This window comes from Gymnoscopelus braueri (assembly GCF_963280865.1).
Source record: "Gymnoscopelus braueri genome assembly, chromosome: 10".
NCBI lineage: Eukaryota > Metazoa > Chordata > Actinopteri > Myctophiformes > Myctophidae > Gymnoscopelus > Gymnoscopelus braueri.
In genome coordinates, this window is record NC_137611.1 from 14,301,796 (window position 1) to 14,325,169 (window position 23,374).

The window sequence follows — 23,374 nt, forward strand, 5'->3', positions numbered from 1 at the left end:
CACAGACTTTCAGATAACAAGAGCGAGTTTCCCTGACGAAGTGGCTTCTCATGCACATTTGGTTGTTTTCCCCACGAAGAGCACCTTGTATAGGCTACAAACATAACCTACAGTATACTCCACACGCTGAGCATGCCAGTGTTTTCACTGTTTAATGCAAGAGTGAGCAATTTGTTTTTTTAGCGGAAAATACCTCAGACGGCCTCTGCAAAAAAGGTATACTATTGCGTGCAGAACCATTGGCCAATACATTGTTACTAGTCCTAGAAAACCCAACAAATCCTAGACTTGCCCCCTTCCCCAAAAACGTAATTATGTAGAAAAGCAATTCATTTCTATCCTGTGTTCTTCTTCATATCACAAAAGCAATATTCCCTAACAAAGATAACAATACATCTCTGTCCCCAATATTGAGAGTCAGCAGAACAGCTTTCACACTACGAGTCTGAAGTTATTTCACTTTAAAACAAAGTAAAGGCACAACGGCATGACTCATAGTAATAGACGGTGTGGTGGTACTCACTCTCTCCCCTGGCCCACCAGGAGGTCCATCATTGCCTGAAGTACCCTAGAGAAAAGAGAGGATGTTCATGCATTATGGACACGCTATCAGGTGGGAGATGAATGATGAAGATGTCTTCTTGACATCCCCATGGGGAGGATAAGAGTTTCATCTCATGTGTTATTATCTTCTCTTTCTTGTTCTAAGAGGAGCTACACCGTACGCCACTGAGTGCTGTTGACAGTCCACAAAGCTACTGTAATTTGAATAATATGAATTGGCGCATTCATTTCTCTTCAGATGTGACAATGGGAACTTAATTATCCTTCGTAAGAATTGATTTCAGTGTCATATAAAATTACCAACAGTGTGGACTGCCTCATCCAAATGATTAGAAACAGAAATACAGTATGATATCTGGCATATGCATATTAGCCAGGCAGCATCTAGGCAATTTATGTCAGTTACCGATTTGTTCTTCTTGCTTTGCTTTTCAGTTTTTCCGGCTAATTACGTACTACATCGGTATTTCTAATCTGGACATGGATGTGCATAACAACGGTCTAATTTGAATGTGAGATTTGAGATCATTTGTATTCAAAACACTGTGAGTGCCGAGTAGCATCAGAACCTCTGTGTTGTTGTTTTAAGTGAAAAGTGGTCTTTGCATCGTGGCCGCTCACCTTTGCACCAGGTTTTCCTGTGGGTCCTCTGGCACCACGCCCACCACGTGGACCCTGTATATGATGACACAACATGTATGTGATATATGCTGTATATCGTTGCTGTTGGGAAGAAACCTCTTATCTCCACGTTTTAACTTTTTGTGTTTTTTCGAAAATTAACGCCATACTTGATCATACCACACAAACGTAGCAGATCCACAAGCTCGAAATGTGGCGTGAAGCGACACGTTTTGAGCTTCTAGATCTGCTGCTTTTTAAAAAAAAATGTGAATCCAGAAAAGTAACAGTTTTGGACATAATATGAGGTTTCCACCCGACAGAGACGATGTGACACAATACAACCATTAATACTCGCTGAGAGAATGATTAATTATACTATTACTAATTACAGCACAATTCTGCACCATCCGATTAGAACTAATCTGTAAGGATTGACAATTAAAGTGCCCCCCCCCCCCCCCCCGCATTGCTTTACACCAAACCCATCGCCATGAACACAAACTCCGCACCCCAGAAAACACACAACCATAACACTTAACCCATTAGTAACCACTTAAACCATTCTTTTTTACTTTGGCTATTCAAGAATTGCAGATATACTATACAAGCTCATAGCGTGACACCGAGTGCCGCGCTATGAGCTTGTAGATCTGCTATTTTTTGAAAATGTGTGCAAATCTTTGAATATATGTATTTTTAAAGCGAACATTTGTAAGTCAAATCTTTGCTTCTGGAGGTCCCTGGAACAAAATATTTGACAAATGTTCGCTTTAATAAATTTACCAGCTCGTAGCGCTGCGCTAAGAGCTTGTATATCTGCTATTTTTGAATAGCCAAAGAAATCTAAAATGACACAGATGCGTTCACGGATTGAATGGGTTAAAGAGCTAACTAGTTATAGTAAAACCCACTGTAAAATCCAGAGTGTTAATTTAAATGAAGCCTCGGGATTTTTTGCAGTGCCTAATAGCGCATGACTTATTGATGTGAAAAGCTTTAGTCTGGGTGATATCTCTTACCGTCGGGCCTCGTTGGCCTCTGGGACCAGCCTTCCCGGCAATTCCCTGGGAAACAAAGAAAAAATAAAGTATTTTAGTTGAAAAAGAAATAGGAAAACTCTCCCCTCATGAGAATAAGCACAGACACATTCTTTTTTAGAAGTTTAGGCTGAGGGGCCTTTCATTTATAACAAACACACGGAGGGTATCTGAGTCAGGGATGAAACAGTCTGCTCCATCTGTGGAGGAGGATGGGGCGATGGGGGGGGGGGGGATGTTTTAAAATAAATAATCAAAGTGCCATGTAAGCAGTTACACCCAGAGGCCCCATGAACCACCTGTCATGTTCATGACGTGTTGGGTCCAGGGGTGCCTGCCTGCCTCTCAACGTCTGTCTGAAAGACACCAGAACAGCTCGTCTCCTCACCAACTATACTCTACCCTCCTCCTCCTCTCATTCCTCCATCCACAGGTCCTCTCCGCTCCCCTGCCCTATCCTCTCCTCTCCTGCATGCAGACAATGAGGCTTCCTCTGACCTCAATGCTACAGTATATAGAGGCAGAGGCAGAAGTCTGCCTGAGACGTGTCCTTTACAGGCGGGGAGAGAGTGGCAGGAAATGAAATGGGACTCACCCTTGCTCCCTTCTCTCCATTTGCTCCTGGGAAGCCGTTGAAGCCGCCGGAACCCTGAAAGAAAAAGTTGGAAAGAGGGAGACTTTATGTTAAGAGAGCTGTCATGGGGGGGAAAACAAGTGCATCGCATCATTTCTGTCCAATGTCATCACGTCAACAGCCGCTGCAAATAGTCACAGGGGTGAAATGCCCCTCTGAACAATGAATGACCGAGAATAATTCATGACGAAATTCTGAAGAACTCCAACCACCACACAAGCTGGTACAGTTGGCTCTCACAATTTTGAAATGCTTTCAAACAGTCTATACATTATTTGGGAGCTCTAAAAATAAATAAAGCTGATGTACCGCCTTCCCCTTACTTCTGTTTAGTTTGTGCAGTTGTGTAAGTCCTACTGGAAACCAAATTAGCTGGAGCCTAGCTAACGAGTTGCTTAGCAGACATGGAAATTAATGAATATATTTTGTCGGCACCCTTCTGATCTGAAGAGCAGATGTCAGATTCTCTGTAGCATTCGGAGATCATGGAAGAGATAGTCAAGCGTGAGGGACTATAGGCTTGCATGGACACCCTGTTTCCCAATCAAATACCTCAAATGAACCCAAACGGACAGCCTCCTTCCAGAAACCTTTCAGTGGTTTCTTGACACATAGACGGACACCGATAGCATAAGCTTGTTAGCACAGTTAGGGAAGCAAAGTTGGCCCGATCAATTTGACAGTCTGAGCAAATAAAGACAATGGATTGGCAAAACAACAGATCCACTTTGATACCCATCAGCAATTTCAGGCCGCTGGGTGTTACACAGACTGCGCCCTCTGATAGGGACTAGGCTGCCAGTCAGACAAAAAGCTCTGACTGAAGTGCAATCACTGTTATGATTGCACTTTTACTGGATAAAAGAGTAGTACAAAGCAAGCAGCTTACCGGCACAGCCTCAGCTTTAACGCAGCGTTAGTAAGGAGAAAAGAAGTGTAAGAAAAAGACTCGACTTGAAGCATTTACTTCACTCTAACGATAACGGACGACTTTGTGAGTGAGTACACGGCGACAGTGACACAGTTTGAGGTTTGAAACTTTGCATGCATGCGTGTGCCTGTATGTGTGCGCATGCCTGTCGGCATGTGATGGGGCGAGTGCACATGTACATGCCTACGTACCGGTCGCATGCACCGACCTGTACTGCCAATACATTTTGGATGCATATTGATCGATATCATGCATTTACCCACTTAAACCTCAATTATACTTTGTCAAGCTCGAGCTCAACCTCTAGTGCAGTAAAATGGAGACAGACAGAACCACACACAGACAGACAGACATTTCGTGCACTGCTCTGTAAAACAATGGAGTTATATTGGTGCAGCGGCCCAAACGTGGCGCAAACTCGGCCTATGCGTGAAGCCGATGGGTTGGGTTGGCCAATCAGGGAAGCCGATGCCTACATCCCCCCACCCCCACATGCAGAGATGTGCAATCCACACACCGGCAGACAGACAGGCAGACAGATACAGACATTCATGGAGTTTAGGTTCTGGACAACCGCCGGTCCGACCGAATTCCCACTTTGGCAAAACCATCCCCGGGTCATCTGCGACAAACACGGCAAGTTTGAAGTCGATCGCTTGGACCGTGCCCGAGTTATGCCCGGGACAGAGACACACACACAGGTTTTGGGAATTTATAGATACTAGACCATACCCGTAGGGGGATATGAGCACCCAAGCCCCGGTGAAGGGCTCAGGCGAAAGTACAGACCTTGCTGCCTGTTTCTCGCCCGAAACCCGTGAAACCTGGCAACGTTATCTCCCATTGTTTGACACATAATGGCTAATAAAAAGATGAGATTTGATGAAATTGAGAAACGGGCTTTGCAGTTAAGTTCAGATGGTAATGGGAAATGGCTGTGTGCAAAATCAGAGCAATTGCTTCAGCCAGTGAGGAGAACCGGGCAGCTTCACCGACGACTACAGACGCGACTGCAGACGCGACTACTACACGACTACAGAGGTTTTTCAAATTATAGGAGGATAGATAATGGCATGCCCAAAGTAGGTACATAGCAGGGTTAATGGGGTTAATGACAGGATGAGTGTTCTACAGGAGCAAGGCCACCACCGTATCACTCACTATGCTAGCGTGGTCAGAATGACAAGAAGCAAGCAGGGAAACACTGTGAAGACACAGCTGAGAGGAGGAAGCTCTACGATGCTTAACCCATTCAAACCGGGAACGCATCTGTGTAACCACTTTAACCATTATTTGATACTTTGGCTATTTAAAAAAAAATCTTGAACATTTTTGCCAAATACATATCATTTTGGGGGCCCTTGACATGAAAAAGGTTGAGAACCACTGATTATAGCAACAAGTAAAAAAAAAAGAAAACTGGTAGGATTTAGGAGACATTTGTAGAATCCCCAGAAGCAAAGATTTGAGTTAAAATGTTCACTTATTAAAATATATATTCAAAGATTTGCAACAAATGATTTTTCAAAAGATTGCAGTTCTACAAGCTCATAACGCACTCGTGCCGCGCTATGAGCTTGTATATCTGCTATTTTTGAACAGCCAAAGTATAAGATAATGATTAAAAGTGGTTAAAATCTGAAATGACAGATGCTTTCCCAGTCTTTAAGGGTTAATTGGTTTTTCACACAGTGCTGCGGCTATGGAAAACTGAACTGCACACCAACACTGGACAAGCCTGAGTTGAGCCATAGCGATAAGACAGCCAACCAGAGCTAATGCAAATGGCTCCTGGAATTAACACAGAAGGCGGAATGTGATTAACAGACAGCGATAGAACGCAGGGGGCTCATAAAACCCCCCATGGACAGAGCAGGCCCACCTGGAGGGGGCTAGGGAGTTTTTCGATACGGTGCCTTCTTGCTCACATCAAGCCAAGCTGTAATGGTTACACGTCTATCATTTTGATGCCACGTTTTCATTGGAATTCCGTTCACATACTAGAAGCAAAGGACTCCTTTTTTTTGGTCCTAGACATGCAAAGGCTGCAAATCGCAATTACTGGTGTGGTTACCCAGCATCTTTCTGCAAACAAACACCATAATATCTTGGAAAATAATCTTAGATAACTTAAACACGCACACGCACACACACACACACACACACACACACACACACACAAACTGTCTCTCTCACTCTTTGTCTGTCTGTGTACTCGTCTCCCATGAGCACCTTGTTTTGCAAGGTGGAAAATAGAGTGGACGATTACCCTTTCACTAAACAAGTGAAACAGTGTCCTTTCACTGACGTGCAAAGAGAGTTGAGAGACTTTCCGACTCCCTTTGTTCGGTGACTCTTAAGGGTCCATTTGTGACACTTTCAGAGTTCCACTATAAGACCCAGGAAGTGCCGGCCAACTTCTTTGTACCGTTTCCTTTGTAAAGTTTGTCTGGATTAGGTCCCTTGTCCTCATTTCGTCCCCCACTCTGGACTGAAATCCCGCTGACACACCGTATCCTCTTCTAGACTTAGCGGGGACACAGACTGGCTTATCTGGACACGTGTGCACCTGACCCGTCATAACCGCTATGTGCCAAGCCGCGTGCCAGCGCTGCCAGCGGCAGAGAGGACAGAGCAGCTGTAACAGCACATCTTGATGTAAGTGGAGGCAGCAGTGATTAGACGCTACGGTAAGACTGCTAAATAGTGTCTAGACGGAGGCAAGGAGGTAGGAAAACCTGATGTCTCTAGCAGATGGTGGGTGACCCAGCCTGTGGTGCCACCTGGGCCGGTGTGCACAGTAAAATACACTCGGTGTTAGTTTAACTCTGGGAGTGGACAAATGTAAACCATAACCTGCGTTTATACACTCTCAGTGTATAAATAGAGTTAAAAATGTATATAATTAACCCCGGGAACACACTGTGTATGTGGGTGGATTATAAGTGAGCGGATGGTGTGTGTCTGTCTGCAGATATCAGGAAAAAACATGCATGTCCTTAAAGTCCCGATCCACAAGTAGAAAACGGCATCATTCTTCCACCTCTGACTTGCATCGTGCATGTTTGTTTGAAAGAGGAACTCTGCTTGCGGGGTGCTCAGGTGGCTATCGGGTAAAGGTAGAGATCCTGCACACCACCGCAGAGACTAGGGGTTCAAATCCTCCACTGTGCATCTGGCTTGGCCGGACGTCCCAACGAACCCCATTGACTGTGTTCCAAGGGTGGGAAGCAGGTGAGGAGGGTGATGTCTGTTGCGACTCAAACGAATAGCGTGTTCCTCCACACGCATTACAATACAGTAATTAGTAAGAGTCAGGTGAAGAGAACCAGACTGGCTTTGTCACGTGTATCGGAGGAGACACGTACTCGCCAACACCCTCCCTAAAACCAACCAGTAGCGAAATACACTACAGTACAAGAGGACTTGGGATGTGGCCGAATGAGTAAATTAGCAAAAAAATGAAATAAAATTAAAAATAAAAACCCAATAAACTCTGTTTGCGAGAGGTGTTGTGGAAGGTTCCCTCAAGTATCTATCATGAGTTGTGATCAGGGTGTGATGATTCACTGACTCACTGAAATCACAGAAAGATCAATAGCCATTGGAGTTCCTTTTGCATTGTGTTTCTCTTCTTGTGTTGTCTGTCATCAATATGCGTATCGAATCAGTCTCACAGGGTGAGATGCACAGCCCTAGGGCAGCAGTGCCAAATCTTTCTATCTGTTGTTCCAAATGGTATGCGGTTGTAATACTTTAAATGACAGCGGGGGTTACGGGTTGGGCCTGTAAGTTTAAATGTGCATGGGCGAGGAGACAGACTCACTGAGACAAGACTGCATGACACACGCACGCACACACACACACACACACACACACACACACACACACACACACACACACACACACACACACACACACACACACACACACACACACACACACACACACACACACACACACACACACACACACACACACACACACACACACACACACACACACACACACACACACACACACACACACACACACATTTTTTTCCCCCCTACATCTTCAAAAACAAATCTCCCATTTTTTTCATGAATTAAAAACAAAAGGTTTTCATGAATGAATAAAAATAAAATCAAAGAAACTCCATACAAAACGAATGTTTAAGAAGTAGTGAAAATAGCCGATATATGCGATCTAAGCTCACAACGAGCCGCGATGCGACTCGTTGTGAGCTTGTAGATCTGCTATTTTCCCTTGGGTCCTGTGTGGAGACATCCACATGCGTAAACATACATACTGTACACATAACACACAGAGATACTTTCATTTTGTGCTCACATACCTTAGGCCCCTGTCTTCCAGGATATCCAGGCAACCCGGGGACACCAAGTTTACCCTATAACAGGAGACAAAGAAAGAAAAAAACATGAGTGAGTTCTCTTTCCATTTCACTGGAGACCTGTTTTAAGGCAGCAGTAAAGTTTACAGCAATATTGTAAAAACAATACATAAATAAAGTAAACTTGGAATTAGAACACAGAGGGCTCTGGTCTGGGACAACACTCTAAAGTCCTGTTTATGAACCTGACATCATCTCTTTTGGGGTTTTTGGGGGCTGTGAAGTGACCTCACTGTGGTCACTCTTTTGCTTGGATAGTTGGTCTGTCCATCCCTTGTGATGTTAAAGCTGCAATCCATAACTTATTTTAGTGAATAAAATGTTATTTTAACCAATCTGTAGGGTCGAGTATGTTAACTAACACAACTGCAGTGGTTGTATAGTCGGTCTCCCTGTTCTTCTCTTGAGACATTTAGATCCTGCTATCGATTAGGACCACTACTTGTTGACAAGTGGTATTGCATGAAGCTCAAAGGGTAATATCTCGGCCTTCCCAAATAGCTCAGCAGTCGTACGTTTGGCGCTTGTGCGCTTGTGCGGGACACCCGGGTTTGAATCCCTGGTAGGACAGCTTTAAACTATGGTGACCATCACTATACAGCAGCAGTTCTCATCCTTTTCTGGATCAGGGCCCACATGAAAATCTTGAAAGTGTTCGGAGAGCCCAACTAGTTCAGATGATAGAGATGAAAGGAAATGAGTGCTTCTAGACGGAGCACTGGTCTTACACTTAGCTGGTCTTTGTTCTAGCTGCCAAGTTGCAACAGGACCTGATGCTATTAAACTAAAGTGAGCAGAGCGCTGCCTATATATATATGAACCTGGCTTGGTTACAAAAGGGACCCCGGCAGCAACTCAAACAACGCTGTACAGTATTAAAGCATACTCATCACCTGAAGAGCTTTATGCTGATTCAGTGAAAAATCTATAAAAATGCACTTGGTGGATTGCTATGACTCTGAATATTGCACTCTTTATCATTGGCTGCTTGTAGCATTGCCAGTCTAGCGATTTAGACTTATTCCGCTATTGCTGTCTGGATAATAACATCTGGTTTTTGGCTATAACATGTAAAAATGTGAATATCCCTAGCATCCAATTAATTCACAAAGAGGGATAGCAGTATGGTACAGAGACATCCTGAGTGCTAATGTAACTCTGAGAGTCCATTTGAAGTCTCTCAAAGTTAACACTCACGATTTCCCCGTGTATATTTGCACTGAAAACAAACGTCTAGTTGCACCGGTGGTTAAGTGTTGCGGCGAGAATGACATTAATCTAAATTCTAAAACAAACTCAAGAGCCACACATTTCCCATTTCCTGGGAATATTCTTTATTCTCTTTCTTTTCTTTTATGTCTAACAGGATATGAATCATTGAGGTTTTTCTTTTTTTAAGAGGCACATTTGCTTCAAATAGAAAGCCCTGTAGGCTGTATTTATCATTCATCAGACACGGGGGGGTATGTATACCTTCTCTCCGGCAGTTCCGATGGGGCCGATCTCACCGTTGGGGCCAGACTTCCCCTTGGGGCCCTCAGGTCCATCCTCTCCTCTGACGCCCAGTACACCACCCTCGCCCTGTCCACACAAACAATAACACAGGCTTTGTCAGGTTTGCTTTGTGTATGCATAATCAATCTAATGGTCGCCGACCAGTTTTGGCCCGTGGACATGTAACTGTGGTCTATGCAAATGAGATGGACATGTAACTGTGGTCTATGCAAATGAGATGGACATGTAACTGTGGTCTATGCAAATGAGATGTTGCATTTCATTAGATTAATTTCACTTTCAGTTCAACACAACTATAATGTTTATTTATTTATTTTAAATAATCGCAATAAAGGGAAACTTATCATACAGTATTTACACAGAAGAATACAATGATAGGAACTAAATAAACAAACACCCCACAACAAATTATGTCATCAAACATTAGTCAATAAGACCAGCCATGGAATACATCCTATGTATAGAACTCAAGAAGATAAAAAAAAAGACCTGCCTTGTCACCCGTGAGACCCATGTCACCTTTGAAGCCAGGGAATCCATCTTCTCCCTAAAGAATGAAGCAAAATAAAAAAACACATCAGTACCCGTTACACCTGATGAAAGGAACTGAAGATCTCAGGCAATACAGCTGATACACGCCAGGGGAAGATTGTCAAACTTGAAAAGGATACGGTTATTAAAAAAAAGGGAGAAAAAAAACTTTTATATGGGAAAATAGCTGAATTTCTGCTGCAATCCGTATTGCACCCCTTTAACATCATATTATGGCAAGTTTCACAAAAGTGAAGAAAGACAGAGTGATATGAGGTCTGATGCAGCAACATATTTGTCTGTTTAGCCATGATGAAGAATTATTTGAACGTTTTAAGTCAATGGAACCAAATGTGAAAAACACACAAAAAAAGGAAAACACACAAGCAGGAAATGCCTTTACATGTAAGTCTGTGGGTGAACTCCTCAGGGAGGTTAGGTACTGACACCTGGTGGCCAAACAAATGAACTTAACTTTGTACAAGTACAGTAATTCAGAATGCGGTTCTTCTGACATCTGCTGGGCAAAAGTCAGAATGCAGTTTCGAAAGTCTAACAAGGCTATGTTCCATGAAGGACTAACAGTGCACGCACACGTCTTTTAAGTTCATTTATTACATTAAATGATATACTGACTTAAATTTTTTCTCACATACTTCATTTTAAACATGACTACAAATCCACATTTGTGTGCCCACACGACACTCAAGCATTAGGTGTGATAAAGTGTGTGTGGTACATGGAATGGCTACAGAAAAATAATAAATATATTCAGTATTAGTCACCATATTTTGTGTGAAGAGCTTCCTTTTGTTAGTTTTTCTGCTGTTGACTGAGGGAAAGTTCTACGACAGTCAGTGCTGTAACATTTACCTCCGTGGAGCGTGGACCAAGGAAAACAATGGCATTGGACCAACCCCTACTGACACTGGGCTACAAAATGTCTCATTCCAGCCTAATGTTCTACACTCCATTACATCTCAGCGGTACAAGGCCTTAATAGCTGCCCTGATGGGCCTTTAAGGGAGTTTCCACACACTGGATTCATCTGAGGGTTCATCTGGACAGAAATTACAACTATGGAGCGGACATTTATTTTAATAAAGATTTGTCTTTTAGGTGGACAACGACAATCTGTCAGCCGTGCTTGAGATGTTTACCTTTTCTCCTTTGCCACCTTTAAGGCCTCTGATGCCCTCGGCGCCCTGGATGAGAGAAAAAAGCAAAGTGAGACCAGGAGTTCAGGAGGAGAAAGGACGACAGGAGAGTCAGAATGACAGGAAGTGGGCGGTTGGTACCTTCACACCGCGGGGTCCTGGGTAGCCGAGGGATCCCATAGGACCAGAAGAACCCTGAAAGATTAAAAAGAAAAGAAAAAAAAGAAGAACAAATGAGCAACGGACTGATTGATTTGATTTGATTTCAAAACATCTTGAAAATAGCGAAGATAGCAAGCTCACACGATACATTTGTATCGTGTAAACAGTGTTATGTCAGAATACAGCCATATCGTTTTTATATCAAAGGCATATTGTGCTATGCAATGGAGTAAACTATTTGACCTCCGTTTCTCTCTGGATCAGAGTAAATTCCAGCATTAATGATCACCGAAAGCTAATCCAAATCCAAAAAGTGTGTGTGTGTGTGTGTGTGTGTGTGTGTGTGTGTGTGTGTGTGTGTGTGTGTGCGTGTGCGCGCGTGTGTGTGTGTGTGTGTGTGTGTGTGTGTGTGTGTGTGTGTGCACGGCTGCACGCACACGCGTGCTTGCTTGCGTGTGTATGTATGCATGCGTGTACTTACGACTCCACCTTTCTCCCCGGCGGGGCCTTCTTTTCCTGGGTGACCCTGAAAGAAAGGTCAAAAAAGGGATATCGAGACATTAACCAGACGGCCAGCGCAGACGGTCAGCCAAGTTCATCCGTGTTATGCTTCGTGATTTTATGACTGAAGTGAGAATCAGCTTTATTGTCACGTCACAAGTTTACAGAAGTGAAAAAGTGGGTGAAATAGATTTTTGTCCAATGTTCTATTGTTTTTGTTATTTCCATAGAAAAAAAAAGAAAGGGAAGAAGAAGAAGAAGGGGCGGGGGGGGGGCAAGGGGGAAGAGAGATCAATCAAAGAAAACGAACAAATGATCTACTGAACAACAGGTGAAGGTGATAAATATCAAGAAAAAGAAAGGAGAGCTACTCACAGGAGGACCATCAGCACCACCCAGTCCATGTAAACCCTGTTTACCTCCAGGTCCCTACAGAGAGAGAGAGAGAGAGAGAGAGAGAGAAAGAGCGAGAGAGAGAATGGAGATCATGAGCTAGCAGCAAATTAAGGTACGATACTGTTTTTGTAAATATTATTTTCAGCCAGCAGATCAACACCTCACTCACTCAGTACGAGCAGAGCATCATGACTCTTGACAAAACATTCTACCAATCACCCATGGAAAACCACTAAGTAAATATGTGGTCTGAGAGAATGTAAGTACTTGTGCAGGATCGGCCCTCAGCCTTTGAGCATGCATGTGGCGTGTGTGGGAAGTGTTCATGTGTGTGTGTGTGTGTGTGTGGGAATTGTTCGTGTGTGTGTGTGTGTGTGTGTGTGTGTGTGTGTGTGTGTGTGTGTGTGTGTGTGTGTGTGTGTGTGTGTGTGTGTGTGTGGCCTATGGTTTGAAGAAGCAGTGTATCTGCTGGATCACTTATGAGGTCTAGACTGAAAAAAATCCACTTATTGGGGGTCTGGAAGAGAGCGGTGGTGGTGGTGAGGTACTGAAGGGGGGCCGGGTTCCCCCTCACACTTACTTTTTCTCCAGGCGGTCCGATTGGACCTTGAGGACCGACGAGACCCTATAAGACAAAGATAAATACATCAGTTACTGTATATCACTCCGACCAGTCACTCGCCGAGCTATGGTCTCTTTATATATACGGGTCTTATGAGGAAATCAAGCTTTCAAAGTCATAAGTTAGTTAGATAGTTTTGTTTTGTTTGTTTGTGTTATTTACATATTTTGTGCAAATAAAATAGCTAAACGATACTGAGCAATTTCAGTAAGGATGTGCAGAAGAAGTCACAAAAAAGAAACACAAGGGGCTTGCTAAGTAGCCCCACCTAGTGGACACATTGGGGGAGCAGACAAATGACAAAATACTGTAGATCAATCTAATAATAGTAATAATAAAGTATACTATGGAGGAGTGATGGACAGTCAGGATAATTGTAGATTTTTTAAACCAACATGAAAGGTTGGGGAGAAAAAAACTGTTTGCAATGAATTCCACATTATAAGGTCTCTAGGGGTTAATGAATCTATTGATCATGGAGAGCAAGGGATTTTAGTTTTGAATGATTCACTCAGACACTTTGACTAAGTTGCTCTAAGCTAATTGTGGTAATTCCTTTCCCCCAAATACCCTTCACAAACTTCAGAAGTATAGCATTTAAAAACCCTCTTACAGTAAGCCCTATACTTTGTTGTATGACGAATAGCAAAAATAGCCGATCTACAAGCCCACACTGAGTCACATCGCTATGCGTTGTGAGCTTGTACAACGACATGGCCAAAACAGCGATGCCGGGTTGAACTTGGTTAATTTAAAGTCTAACATGTGCAAGATGTCTCTCTACTGTACAAGACGCCTTGCACATCCACCCCACAAACAGACAGTGGTGTAAAGTAACTAAGTACATTTACTCAAGTACTGTACTTCAGTACAATTTTGAGATACGTTTACTTTACTGGAGCATTTCCAATTTTCAATACTTTTACTTCTACTCCACTACATCTCAGAGGCAAATATTGTACTTTTACTCCACTACAACCTTAGTTACTAGTTACTTTGCATAAATAAATAATTATATTATAAAACATACATTAACCACTTCAGCCCTATTTTATACATAGGCTATTTGAAAATAGCCGATCTACAAGCTCACAACGTGTCACATCGCGACACGTTGTGAGCTTGTAGATCTGCTATTTTCAAACATTTTAGTACTTTTACTTTTGGTACTTTAAGTATATTTTGATGCCAATACTTTTGTACTTTCACTCAAGTAACATTTTGAACACAGGCCTTTTACTTGTAACAGAGTATTTTCATATTGTGGTATTGCTACTTTTACTTAAGTAAAAATATCTGAGTACTTCTTCCACCACTGCATCATGTGCAGTGTGTCTCTACTGTACAAGACGCCTTGCACGTCCGCCCCGACAAACAGATGAAGCAAGCTAGCAGACCACGTTATTACCACATTATTTTTCTTTTCAACTAATGACTTCACTGGGAAGCATTGGACCAGCCTCAAGCCAGGTATGACTAAGAAAAAACAACTTATTTCTCCAACCTGTGCACCATCATGCGAGCGCTAGGTGGGTGCTAATACTTTCCAGTGGCACTGTGCCATTCCATCCAGCCTGTGAGAATCAACATGTCTGAGACTTTATACCTGGCAATGGGGACTTCACCTCTGGCTGCAATATGGGGTATGCTGTTTTATGTTAACGCTCGGATCCAGTGGTGTAAAGTAACTAAGTACATTTACTCAAGTACTGTACTTAAGTAAAAAAATTTAGGTTATTTTACTTTACTGGAGTTTTTCCAATTGTCTATATTTATACTTCTACTCCACGCAAATATTGTACTTTTACTCCACAATTATTTTAAAACTTTAGTTACTAGTTACTTTGCAGATATAAATTATTACATTATAGAACATACATTAACCACTTTAGCCCTATTTTATACCTAGGCTATTTGAAAATAGCCGATCTACAAGCTCACAACGCGTCGCATCGCAACGTGTTGTGAGCTTGTAGATCTACTATTTTCAAACATGTACTTTTACTTTTGGTACTTTAAGTACATTTTGATACCAATACCTTTGTACTTTTACTCAAGTACATTTTTTATTTGTAACAGACTTTTACTTGTAACAGAGTACTTCTACATTGCAGTATTGATACCTTTACTTTAAGTAAAACATTTGGGTATTTTTTCCACCACTGAACGCTCCACTCCAAAAATGGAATATCCTTCACCCAGCTGTGGAGCGGACTGGGCAATCTGCTCATAGATGTGCAAGATGACGGGGCGGGGGGCAGGGCGGATGTTTTTGTTTGCTACAACGGTCTTAGCGCTTGGCACGCAAATTGTAAACTCTAGACCCACTGGGTTGCACCCTTCTGTTACAGGATGCCCCACGGTGTGGCCTAGATTTAAGGAGTGAAGGGTGTAGGGAGGGAGGTACAAGAAAAACACATGGAGAAACACAAGAGTAAACGACCATCTGAGGTCAGAAAACTGTAGATACGGCAATAAGATATGATGGAGAGAGACGGGGGGGGCAAGGGTAGGAAAGAGAGAACAAAAGGACGAAAGAGAGGGCAAAAGACAGCAAGTGAGAGGAGGGAGTGAAAGATTGATCAAGATCATGAAACGAAGGGAGAGAGAGAGAGAGAGAGAGAGAGAGAGAGAGAGAGAGAGAGAGAGAGAGAGAGAGAGAGAGAGAGAGAGAGAGAGGGGGGGGAGAGAGAGAGATGCAGAGAGACCATGAGACAGAGGTAGACAGACAGACAGACAGACAGACAGACAGACAGACAGACAGACAGACAGACAGACAGACAGACAGACAGACAGACAGACAGACAGACAGACAGACAGACAGACAGACAGACAGACAGACAGAGATCAAGCCAATGAAAAGAACACAACGTACTTGTGGACCTGGGATGCCCTGCTGCCCGTGTGAGCCTCCCTCTCCCTGTGGACCCTGTAGGGAACAAAGGCAAAAGAAGAAGAAGAGAAGAAGAGATCAGTTCATAGGCCCCATAACACACTGTTCTGACCCCGCTCCCCCAGGGGGGGCTATTGTTCTCATTTCATTTCTAGCTTTGTTTCCTTTGTTAGTTAAGTGACTGTACAAAAATGGAACCAAATGGACCCCTCTTTGTCTTTTGTACACTCTCTGAGTAACAGACCTGTAAAGCATTGGTTCAAAAGTGGGGTCCGGGACCCCCAGGGATCCTTGGGGGGGTACCAGGGAGTTCCCAGCTAATTGAGTTAATTTTGCATTCAATTCAGTTTAACCACTTGAGCCCGATAAACATTGGCTGTTTGAAAATAAATCTACAAGCAATGCGCCACAATGCGAAGCGTTGTAAGCTTGTAGATTTGCTATTTTCAAAAGAAATCTTGCAAAAATGTTTAACATTTGGGGGTCCGCGGGCAAATACATATCAATTTGGGGGTCCTTGACATGAAAAAGTTTGAGAACCACTGCTGTAAAGAGTCCATTTGAAGGAAGGAACCCTGAGGGTGCTTTGACCCCACTTTGAGAACCACTGGTTACAGGTAAACGGATGCAACGACTAACATGGAACTGCGAGGAAAGGCTCCAAATCCAGGGTCCAAAGGCATTGGACCCTGGATTTCCTGATTACATTTTCTGGGGTGTAACTGGGTCAAGGTCAAATGTAAAAATCATTTTCCGGCCATAACTTCATCAAACATAGTCCAATATTTACTTCAGTCTAATAATACTCTAATGGGTCTGACCCACTGCACGAACCCACTGAGCTCACTCTGTATTTCCTCTGTTTAAACATCGTTTCAATTCAATTCAATCCGGTTCATTGGCTTAGTTTACATTTCATTCTGTTCTGTGACCGTGGACAAAGAAACAATCGGTCAGTCCTGTGGAGGCGAATTGTCTTTCCTCTCTCACATGAGTAAATATTCCATTACCCGAGTGACTTTAGCAATGAGCGTAAAGAACCTGACCAGGCCTGGAGGCCAAACACATTGCTTGCTCCGTTGTGCTTGTTGTTGCTGTAAACAATAATCCTTGTAACGCTTAAGTGCAAAAGATCTCTGTATTAAAAGGCATGCGAGGCAAGTATGCGAAACAAATAGGAATCCAGAAACAGAGAGAAATGCGAGAAACTGACTCCAGGCCCTGAGCCGATTCGTTCTTGGCATTTCTCAAACTGAAGTTTACTCTACGGCTGATCGAAGACAGCCCTAAACGTCGGTGACTGGTCTAGATCTGAGCTCGGGTTGTGAAACGCAGTCCCGTCCAAAGTACACTCGCTATGGGGCACGACCAGCCGAGCCATCTGGGAGCAGATTAGAAATAATAGGACTAACAGGAACAGAGGGTTTGTTCACATCTCTGCTGAGATTTGGGATGTCACAAACTATACACACACTTGAAGATGACGAGGCCTGTGGGAAGCGCTCCGCTCCAGCTGTTGCAACAAACACAAAACAAATGCCCCGATTCAGTGGGTTGTCGGTCGTCTTTCAGTGATCGTTAAAATGGGCCTTGACTGAGAAATGCAGCTAGCCAACCGCAGGGAGATCAATACCGGCTTCAGGAGGGAATTCTCCGGGGAGGTATAAGAACTGATCTTTATTTTTGTTTTGCATCCCCGCAACAGCTGCTAGCTTCTTTGGCGTGGTTACCCTGCGACCGCAGAAAACGTGTGGGCTTGTCATGCTCGTCTCAATCAAACGTATCTATCATTCATTGTTCAAACAACTCCACCAAGTCTGTCGGAGGGCCGAATGCATGGCTGGAGCCCGTTCAGAGGAGCGGGCCGACCCGTTCATCTTCTAAAGGTCAAGAGAGAGTTATCCGTCAGTGGGAGCTGGCCCTGTGGTCAAAAAAAAACGCTAACCATGATTAGAGGCTGTCCATCATGAGAAGAACCATCCCTCTATGATCGGCGACTGAACTTTGACCTTTGCTGTTTTTCCAGGTTACATAAGAGGTCAGAGGTCAGTGACCTCAGATCAGCCTCAGGTCCAAATTGCTGCACTGATTGCTAGGCTGATGCAGAGAGAGGTGTCACAGAGGATTCCCTGTTTGGAAAAGTAAGCTGTCATACTTTAAGTATGTGTGACGTGCAAGAGTATGTTTAGCTAGTGTAATTCTCACCATGTTTCCTTTGGGACCGGATTGGCCGTCAAGCCCAGGGAGACCCTGTGGAGATGAGAATTCAATAGTGAGATATCACAAACACATGTAGCGGGAGTGATAGGTTCTGAAGAGTAGCAGCATTCAGTCATGTAAGCAGATGTACTTACGCGCTGTCCATTAGGACCGGAAGATCCTCTGGGGCCCAGCAAACCTCGAGGACCCTGTGCCACAAACATTAGAACAAGTTACAAATCATGACAACTTTGTGTCTATCTAAATAGAAAGTGTAAGCTACAGTTGGCTGCGCCTTGTACTAACATGTTTTGTTTGTGGAATTGGATTAGGCAATATAACAGGGTCATGATGATCTAGAGTTGACAATGGCACCAAAGCAACTTGTATTTATTTAAGCTAGTCTGTAAAACACTGACATCGTGTGGCCAGTGTTGGTAACTGCAGCAGCAGGTCTAGAAAGTAGAGGCCGTCTCCACTTGTAAACGTTGACTACACGCTACTACAAACTAAATATACACAAGTACTAACTGCCCACTTTTGTCTAATGGACAGGGCATGGGGGAAAAAATAGTGTGCAAATAGTTGACTAAATGACAGATGATATTTTGGTGCTGCGGCGGCAATTGTTTTCTCATGCGATGCCATGGTCCATTTGGTCTGAACTGGCGAGAATGTGGCTGCTTCTCATGAGTAATGTGAGCACATAGTACATTCTCAAGCTATTTCTTTCCGCCGATCTATTATCCACTCCCAGCTTTGGCTATGGCGTGGGGCTGAGATTACAAACGTGACGGGCCTGTGGACAGGAATGTCATTACCAGAGCTGCAAGTAGAGAGGAGGGCGGCTCCCTCTGGTAAAGTAATTGTCAAAATGGGTGTCAGGGGGAGGAAGAGGGTACGCGGCCTGGAGTGTGTGTGTGTGTGTGTGTGTGTGTGTACACACACACGCCAGGCTGCATGTGTGTGTGCATGTTTGTAGGTACGTGTGTGGCTGTGTCTGTGTGCACGTTCATACACCAGCCATTCTTCCTCAATGTCTCTACTCTTAACACATGAGGACCTTGCTGTGTCAGCCTGTCTGAAGCTGCCGATCACAGGAGACATCAGTCACATTATGATCAACTGACATTATAGGCCTGTTACCTGTCTGTCTAATGCACACGCACACGCACACGCACACACGCACACGCACACGCACACGCACACACACACACACACACACACACACACACACACACACACACACACACACACACACACACACACACACACACACGCACGCACGCACATAGATAGCACCCCTCAACACTTACGCTCTCTCCAGCCACACCCCTCTGCCCGATCTGTCCATCTTCACCCTGTGGACAGAAAGAGGAAGTGTGGGTTTTTCAAGGAATGCAAAGTGACCTAAAGGGGAAGATGCGAATGAAAGGAGGGAGAGAGAGAGAGAGAGAGAGAGAGAGAGAGAGAGAGAGAGAGAGAGAGAGAGAGAGAGAGAGAGAGAGAGAGAGAGAGAGAGAGAGAGAGAGAGAGAGATAGAGACAGACAGACAGACAGACAGACAGACAGACAGACAGACAGACAGACAGACAGACAGACAGACGAGGAGAAATAGAAGGAAGTAGTACTCACTCTCTGGCCGTCCTCTCCTGGTGATCCTGGAGGGCCCGAAGATCCAAACTCTCCCTGTGGGGAAAGAGAGAGAGAGAGAGAGAGAGAGATCAATCTTCAAATCTGCTCCTGGTTTTCACATGACGGGTGAATACTTTCTGCTTACTGAACAGAAATGACAGTATACTGTAGGTGTATTATTACATGCACTGCATGTATTCTGCCCTAGAAAGCCAAAGTGTAGTAACTATGCACTATGAATGGGTTAAAGGGTTTCAATTGGCCAGTCAAATGGGTTATCGGTATATAAGCGAATTGTACATCTGTTCATAAGGTCATCGTTTATCCCCAAAAATCATGAAGGCTGATTTGACCTTTGAGAGAAATAAATACAAATGTGTGTCCAAAAAAAAACATAGTCACTGCACTTTGGCTTTGTCGGCCAGTATTGCAGAGAGGCAGCATTCACAGTATGTCAAGGCTGTTAGTGGGCAGTGTCTTTCAACTGAATATTATTATTCATTATGATTCAAACCCGGGAGCCCCATGCCAGTGGGCACTGAAATGTATACTGCTGAGCTAATATAGAAAGCTTGTTTTGGGCATACTGTGTATACTGCGTTTTGAGTTTCATGCAATACCGATTCTCAAACAGTAGTGGTCCCATCCGACAACAGGATATTACGGTGTGTCTAAATAGAAGAGAAAGCAGACCTACTACAACCACCGCAGTAATGATAGTTGTATTGTATTAACATGCTCCACTATATACAGATTGGTCAAAATAACCTTTTATCACAAATAAAAGTTATGGATTGCAGCTTAAATTCTTTTAATTGAAGGTTAGCCAGGTCACAAGCTCGATCCTGTGACATCAAAGGGGAACCGGACACCTAATTACACTGCACAAAGTGTGTAGGTTGAAGTGCAGAAAAAAAAAAAAAAGTAAAACATACCAAAAAAAATCAAGTATATACACAGAAAGAATTGAGCCAAAAATGAAATAAACGCCTTTAATTGAATCTGGCCTGCAGCCCTTTGGCTTGTCCCCATACTGTTTCCACTATATGCAGTGTAGGCCTAACAGTGTGCGCACGCTGGCCCGCCTACCGTGCCCTGTAATTACTCAGCATCGGATTAGCAACGAGAGCCCGTCTAGAAATACTCTCTCTGTGATCTTTGGCCTCTTTTACATTCAACACAGGCCCTGAATTCCACCCCGAAAAACTCCAAACTCAGCACTGGGCGTTTCTCCTGCAGAGGAGGCCCCGGGTTCAAAAGCAAAGGGCTGTGGACCCACCCGGCTATACATAACTGGGTCAGATCCTATCGTTGAGTGCTATTGGCTCAGAGTTTCATAATGTCCTTCAGCGCTGGAGCGTGCTGCACGTGAAGACGGATGGGAGGCCTTCTGTAAGCTGCCAATCAAACCTGAACCTACGTTTAAGGACGGGCCAGGCCGCGGGGCGTCAGGGACCACGGTGTTTTGATGAGAAAAATAACAGGGCTGTTTATTTGAAGCTTGCTCGATTGATAGCTTGCTAAAACGTCCTTTGAAAGTATTTTGAGACCGTTTGACGAACTGTGTGAGGGTTCAAGGCATCTTTTGCAAATCCGTTTGACAGGACTCTTTTTGTTTTGTTTTTTTACTTACTCTGTGTCCCTTCTCTCCAGGAAGACCAGGGAGTCCATCGTAACCACGGTCACCCTGGAACACCACAAGGACAAGAACATAGCTTAACATACAGTCATAGGTATAGAATGTTATATGTTATATTAGACTAGTGCATCATTCTCTACTGTATCAGAACTGTATGGTAGCAGAACTTGATTGTGTGCCAAATTGTTTGTTTGCCAAAATGCTACATACCAATTCTGCCAAAGATATCATTACCGGAAGTTATAGTCATGATAACAAAACCTGAATATCTGTCATTCCACATTAAGCTCTCCTTCCATCCTTTACAGAGTACAAGTTGTTTTAACTTTGTGCTGTATCCGTTTTCTTTATTTTTGTTTTGTTTTACAAATGGTGAATATCCTCTAATTTCTTTACTTTTGGCTCAGAAGGAAACTACACATGCTAAAGAGAAGCAACAGTGACGGGGGTTCCCTCATACCTTGCCTCCCGACTCTCCTGGCATGCCTCGTGCCCCGTCGGCTCCGTTGCGTCCCTGCCGGACACACAAACGTCACATCAGACTACACACACGGCAATCACACTGGAACCATGTCCAATCACCCATGGGAAGATCACTATGACTAAAACACGATACAGATGCTGCCGTCGATACGACTGGCTTAGAGTTTTAAAATCGACATGATGTTGTGACATTTGTGGGCGACTCGGCGGTGGTGATTGGGAGCAGCTGAGGTGCGGCGCTGGGTCGGTAGTGCCATGTTCTAAAATAAAACACATGAGCTCATCTGTCTGCATGGTGTGGGTTCCACTGTTACGCCTCTTAGGCCATTGTGTCCACCAAAGTGCATTTTTTTACCAGCTGAAAACAAGGCAAGGCGCTCATCTTAAAATGCTCATCCAAACGCCCAAATTTGGAAAAACAAGTTCAACTCTCAGCGATCAGATAAAAACACCACATGTGCACACACAGCGTAGAGTTGGCGCTCAGCGCCTCATCACGCTGCTGGCATTTCTATCATAGTGTAATATATTGAAAAAAACTAAACAGCCGATCTACAAGCTCACAATGCATGTTGTAGCTTGAAATCTGCCCATTTAATGTTCACCGCGCATTGCGTTGTAGTCAATGCATCTGCGACACGTGCTGAGGCGTCAGACCACAGTCAGACGTATATTCGTGTCCCGTGTTATCTTGCAGGGATGTGGGCAGTGCCGGAAGGAGTGCTAGTTTTCCGGTGTGTAGCTCGTTTGACTTATTCGTGCGTCGGGAGTGTTGGATCACTGAAAGAAAACTACAAGCGAACTGACTACCAAGTGGGGTCAAAGCACGGCCCTGTCCTATGGGTTGGTGCCCGGTCGGTCAAGGTTCACCAATGTTAAACCCAATGGTCCGACTTCACACGCGTCAGTGCCGTCAACGTGCCGCAGCAGGGTGTCTCGCCTTTTTCTCCCATATAATGGAAGTGAATGGAATGGGGAAGCTGCCACATCTGACGCGTCTGAAGCGCATATAGGTGAACGGGGCTTAACATCAATCACCGAAGTTGAAACGTGTTTGCCGGCCGGGTCTGTGAGATGTGTTCTTACCCTCTTGCCCCCTTTGCCGAAAGGGCCGTTACCACCCTGAAGACCCCTGGGTCCCTACAGAGAGAAAAAAACAAAACACATGAACATGTTAACCTTTGTTGTTACTCCTCAGGCAACGTAAGAAACCCAAACCACTGTGAAATATATTGTTATCATTTCCACTACTTATTCACTATATATTTTATAGAGACAATAGAGTAAGTGATAAAACGCCTACTATAACATTTAAATCATCTGCAAGCTGACTATCCACTAGTAAACCAGTGCTCCTTAAATAACAATTGTGATACATTTACGTAATGTAAATGATGATTTGAGTTAAATTTTTTGCTGATGATAGTAGTTTGTGCAGTTCGTGAACAAAGCTGCAAA

At 43.9% G+C, this 23,374-nt stretch overlaps 1 protein-coding gene across 1 annotated transcript in view; it reads right to left on the reverse strand.

Moving 5' to 3' along the window:
• LOC308094423 (collagen alpha-1(XI) chain-like) overlaps positions 1 to 23,374 on the reverse strand; it is a 131,312-nt gene that overhangs the window by 52,508 nt on the left and 55,430 nt on the right. The window contains exons 16-35 of the mRNA XM_080441068.1: positions 23,003 to 23,056; positions 21,894 to 21,947; positions 21,428 to 21,481; positions 19,795 to 19,848; positions 19,476 to 19,520; positions 18,315 to 18,368; positions 18,166 to 18,210; positions 15,943 to 15,996; positions 13,026 to 13,070; positions 12,425 to 12,478; positions 12,030 to 12,074; positions 11,528 to 11,581; positions 11,390 to 11,434; positions 10,192 to 10,245; positions 9,657 to 9,764; positions 8,127 to 8,180; positions 2,821 to 2,874; positions 2,208 to 2,252; positions 1,186 to 1,239; positions 524 to 568 (exon numbers count right to left, since the gene is read on the reverse strand). Coding sequence (XP_080297194.1) covers positions 524 to 568; positions 1,186 to 1,239; positions 2,208 to 2,252; positions 2,821 to 2,874; positions 8,127 to 8,180; positions 9,657 to 9,764; positions 10,192 to 10,245; positions 11,390 to 11,434; positions 11,528 to 11,581; positions 12,030 to 12,074; positions 12,425 to 12,478; positions 13,026 to 13,070; positions 15,943 to 15,996; positions 18,166 to 18,210; positions 18,315 to 18,368; positions 19,476 to 19,520; positions 19,795 to 19,848; positions 21,428 to 21,481; positions 21,894 to 21,947; positions 23,003 to 23,056 — 1,071 coding nt within the window. The remainder of the gene's footprint in view (positions 1 to 523; positions 569 to 1,185; positions 1,240 to 2,207; positions 2,253 to 2,820; positions 2,875 to 8,126; positions 8,181 to 9,656; positions 9,765 to 10,191; positions 10,246 to 11,389; positions 11,435 to 11,527; positions 11,582 to 12,029; positions 12,075 to 12,424; positions 12,479 to 13,025; positions 13,071 to 15,942; positions 15,997 to 18,165; positions 18,211 to 18,314; positions 18,369 to 19,475; positions 19,521 to 19,794; positions 19,849 to 21,427; positions 21,482 to 21,893; positions 21,948 to 23,002; positions 23,057 to 23,374) is intronic.